Source organism: Crocuta crocuta, unplaced genomic scaffold, assembly GCF_008692635.1.
Source record: "Crocuta crocuta isolate KB4526 unplaced genomic scaffold, BGI_CrCroc_1.0 scaffold44, whole genome shotgun sequence".
In the NCBI taxonomy this organism is placed as follows: Eukaryota; Metazoa; Chordata; class Mammalia; order Carnivora; family Hyaenidae; genus Crocuta; species Crocuta crocuta.
In genome coordinates, this window is record NW_027530179.1 from 7,357,220 (window position 1) to 7,361,702 (window position 4,483).

At 46.2% G+C, this 4,483-nt stretch overlaps 1 protein-coding gene across 1 annotated transcript in view; it reads right to left on the reverse strand.

The window, feature by feature from the left end:
- Positions 1 to 1,317, reverse strand: part of LOC144232217 (adenylate cyclase type 10-like) — a 50,305-nt gene extending 48,988 nt beyond the window's left edge. The window contains exons 1-2 of the mRNA XM_077764991.1: positions 1,161 to 1,317; positions 192 to 296 (exon numbers count right to left, since the gene is read on the reverse strand). Of these exons, the coding sequence (XP_077621117.1) occupies positions 192 to 296; positions 1,161 to 1,317 (262 nt within the window). The remainder of the gene's footprint in view (positions 1 to 191; positions 297 to 1,160) is intronic.
- Positions 1,318 to 4,483: the final 3,166 nt, after the last annotated feature.

Sequence of the window (4,483 nt, forward strand, 5' to 3'; positions counted from 1 at the left end):
AGGTAGAATGGCAGATACAGGCAAAAATCTAGTTTGTTAGTGGCAAGAAGGAAGAAATAAAAGAAATAAAAGATAGTAACACTGAAGGAATGACCCTTTAGTACTTTTTAAAGTAGCCCAGGCCGCTTTCTGTTACAAACCCTCAGGAGCCCAGCACCACACCTCTTCACTTCCCTACAATAGTCACTCACGCTCCACGATGTCACTAATGTAATAACTGAAGATGCGGGCCAGTTTGTCCATGTCATGTTCCGACTTGCAGGTCAGGCTGAACCTGTCCATTAATGCTGTAAACCCTGGCCAACGAAACAAAAATTACGTTAGCTGAATTTTTGGCTCTATTCCCTCAGCACGTCAGGCCCGTCCGTGTAAAGGAAGCAGATGTCCTGCAGGTGAGTAATTTCATTATCCTTGAACAAGTGTCACTTAGAACGCAGTCAGGGGCAGCCTGGCTGCTGTTGCCTCTGGGAATATCTGGAGGGCCACCCATCCCCTCTGCGTTTCCAGGAGCTGCAGATGAAGATTCGCCCACAAGCACCCCTTTCATCTCTAGCCAGATACCTTTTCTGCCGTACCCTCTTAAGCTCTCTGGCCAAGGGGAAAATGGGATTTCTCCCCGTGTGAAGGATAAAAGAAATCAATGACATGGGGGGATGGATAAAAGCTTTATGGAGAGCCCAGATGGTGAACTCCTTGAGGACAAACACCTTAATCACTCATCTTCAGATCCAAGACACAAACGCCATAAATATTTAAATGAACGACTCTCAAAGTAGCTGCTGGATCTCTAATTCCTAGCTTGGTGACGGGCACACATTTATGGACGGACTCGAAGGAAGAATTGACTGAGCGAATAAAAGGGGCAGGAGCAGTGTGCGTGCTGGGAGAAATTATGGATTCAAAGCATGCCGTGTGACCTCGCAAAAGTCCTTCCCCTTTTCTGGGTCTTTCATTAACTCAAGAACTCCGCCAGATCATCCCGAATGGCGTCCCCACCGCCCTGAAAAAGGCCGTCCAGGTTTCCCGAGGAAGCGGCAGCAAGCAGTCGGGGCACGACTTTGCTAGCCGGCCGTCAAGCCAGTAACCGCCGCCGCCTCTAGGAGCCAGTCCCCAACGGCCGCCCCACGGACAAGGCGGGAGAGCGACGCTCCACCCCTCACCCGTCACGTGGACGCCAAGGAGGACGCCCTGGGCCGTGGCGAGCTCGGGTTCCGGTCCCTGGGGCTTCCTGAACACCAGCAGGTCGGGAAGCAGCGCCGCCAACCGGGCCTCTACGGGCCACAGAGGGGGCACCGCAGCCCGCTCGCCAGTCGCCATGGCGGCGGCGGGTTGCCCGCCAAGCTACCGGAAGCGGGGGGTGGTCCTCCACGTGGCAGCCAATCCGCAATGACGGCCCTGGCGGGTTCCTCCCACTAACCAATCAATGCGGGTTTCCTCGGGGCCCCGCCCCACGTGCCTCCCGCTCCTGCGCTCTAGCTCTTGCCTCCCAGATGTGGAGAAGCAGCAGGGCGGGGAGTGCAAGTACTTTCAAGAGTCAAGGTGACGCTTCAAAGTCTTGAAACATGAGGCGCCTAAGTGGCTCAGTCGGTTAAACATCCGGCTTCGAGCCCCGCGTTGGGCTCTGTGTGGACGGTTAGCCCAGAGCCTGGAGCCTGCCTTCGGCTTCCGTGTTTACCGGTCTCTGCCCCTCCCCCACTCACGTTCTGCAATTCTCTCAAACATAAAAAAAAAAAAAACTTGAAACGTGAAGATGCATCTGCAATGAAACAGATCACCGCACGCAGTGTCAATGGGTATGGGTGTGTGTGTGTGTGTCTTTTCCTATTACCAGAGTGGAGAGCTGGCTCACCTCTGATTTCTAAGGGCAATGTTCAATTGGCATCTGACTAAAGCAAACAAACTATGGCTTTTTTTTTAATACCCTTAGGCTAAGGTTATTTAACAGTCAGTCCTTTCCCCCTTGTTAGGTAGTGTCTGCTTTTTCTTTTATCTGCCAGGACAGGTCTATTGGGTGTCTCTAGCGAGCTCCTGTTTCCCTGACTTTGTAGCATATCCGAGGTTGCCTTTCAGTTGCTCAGATTCTTGGAAGACCTCACAGTAGTGACAGGATGAGTGTGTTGTGGATTTTTAACGATCAGGAAAGCATCCTTGTTTTTCTGCAGAAATAAAAACAAAGTCTAAAAATGATGTGTTCAACCGTGTCGGTGATTACTTCAAAGGGCTCATTTTGCTCCCTCTAGTTACTTCACATTCTGGTTAACACTTCCAGTAGTAAAACCAAATATACGATCAGCACACAGGTGACAGAAAATACCTCCTTAGGGTGGAGGGCCAAAGGGAAGAAAAAGAGATTAAGGGGAGTCATAACAACTGAGAGGCCTGCACACTAGAAGTCTGACACTCTGTCCAGAGCTCCTGTGTCTGTCTACAAAGAGCACAATGTTGGCATTATAAACACAACCTAGAACCCAAGCAATGTCAAAATTGAAATCACTTTTTAGTATTTTTACAAATTTATTTTAAAAAATAACAATTGCAATGACATCAATGATTGATCATCTGTGCTCCCCCTTACAGCTGGGAGAAAAACCTTTATAGTTGAGTCCCAAAGGAAGATCAAGACATTATCATCAGGCACCCAACAGCCAGAAAAAGCTCTGTTGGCCCAGTGGTATACACACTGACATGTTCAATGTACCAGTGCAATTAAAATATATACATTTACAATTATCTTGCCCCCCAAAAAAGCACTCAAGAAGTGAAATAACTATGTATTAAGCCAATTGTTCACTCATCCATTCACTCTTTCTGCATCTATGAAGTCATCACTACAGTTACAGGGACAAGTAAATGAACTTTCAGTAACAAAAAAGTCCAAACCTCAACCCCCCACTTTGTGGCTTATTATGATGTGCTAAAATGGCCACAGTAGAAGGGCCATGAGCTATCTGAGCAGTGACAAAATGACAACTGAAGCATTTTGTTTCAAACAAAGCAAAACTCAAACTCATGGAAAAGAGAATCTGCAACAATGAGGTTGATATTACTATGTACAAACTTACAGACACAAATAAATAGCATTTTAGAACTGCTGTTGGCTTAGACGTCTGACTTTCTGAGCTCTGCATCTTAAAGACCCCTGAACAAATCACGGGATAGAAATTCCTCATTATTTTTAGTAAACTAGCATCTGAAAAACTTGGGACTTACTAAATGAAGTCAATGTCTGAAACCTAAGTTAAGAGCCAGAAATTTCTAGTGAGCCTACCAGAGGGTGGGCCTCTCTGTATCTCTGGAAGCCAGGACAGGTGACTTAGATTCCAGGGACATGGGAGAATCTTTCTTTGCATAGCTCTACACCTCTATTTCTACCATTAACAATTATTTCCCTTTGTGATATTTTCTTCAGAGGGTTTAACTTCTTTTCCTTCTTGATACAATTAGAGTAGAATCAAAGAAAGTGCCAATCTTTGTTCTTGCCATTAAACCAGACCCAAATGTTTTTCAAAATAATTCGGTCTTCCTTGTTCTAGAGAAGGCAACAACACTTTTCTGAAATCCTATCATAGTTCCCCAAGGATCAGCATCTAGGGAAAAAAAAAAACCAATCTCGGGGGCACAGTCCATTCTAGGACCCAATTCTCGCCCCTGCAGGCCATCACTACTGCCAGTCTGTAGCTTATCCCCAGAATGTGGATGCAATGTAAAAACCTTTCTGCTGGACAAGCCTATGTAGAAAAAGGGCAACATGGAGACTGGCACCAAAGAATCTGCTGCCAAGGGAATAAAGAGAATGTTCACTCTCTGGGGCCAGCACAAAACAAAGTGCTGCAGGAGTGAAGCCAACATTCACCTTAAACTCGAGAGGATAACCTGGAATACGCCCAGGAGAGCATGACTGAACAGCGCTTTCCAGACAGGAATTGTCAAAGACCAGTTCTTGGATTTCTCCCTTTCCATGCGTGATAGCAGAAATGCAAGTTATTTTTTTCATAATTCATCCCAGGCATCCATCCGCTGGAGAATCATGCTATGTGACAACACATGGGTATATATCCTGCCCTCTCTTCTGCTGCTAGACTGAAACACATGTGAACCCTTCTATGCACCAAATGCTGCCGCAAAGCCTATGACTGAAAATCTCTAGTTTGGCTCTCTGTTTAGGAGTTACTACAAATGTCCTCAGCACTTCAGCAGAGAGGTTGTTTTATGGTTTTGTTCTCTACTTAGGAAAGGCAGTTTCAAGATCCAGTACCCTCTATGTTGTCTTAAAAGTAGCGGAAGCAAGAACTATGGTCCACATGATCTGTTGACAGACCACAACTTTAAAGTCAAAGCTTAAAAGAAAAGAGAGAGTCAGCAATTTATAGATTTAGTGCTTGAGTCTTGTCGTTCTATCCCCAGAGTTAGCTTTTTCTCGGCTGGAGTCCAAAAATACCAACCTACCATCTGGGTAGAAAGAGATTCCTATTATTACCACAGA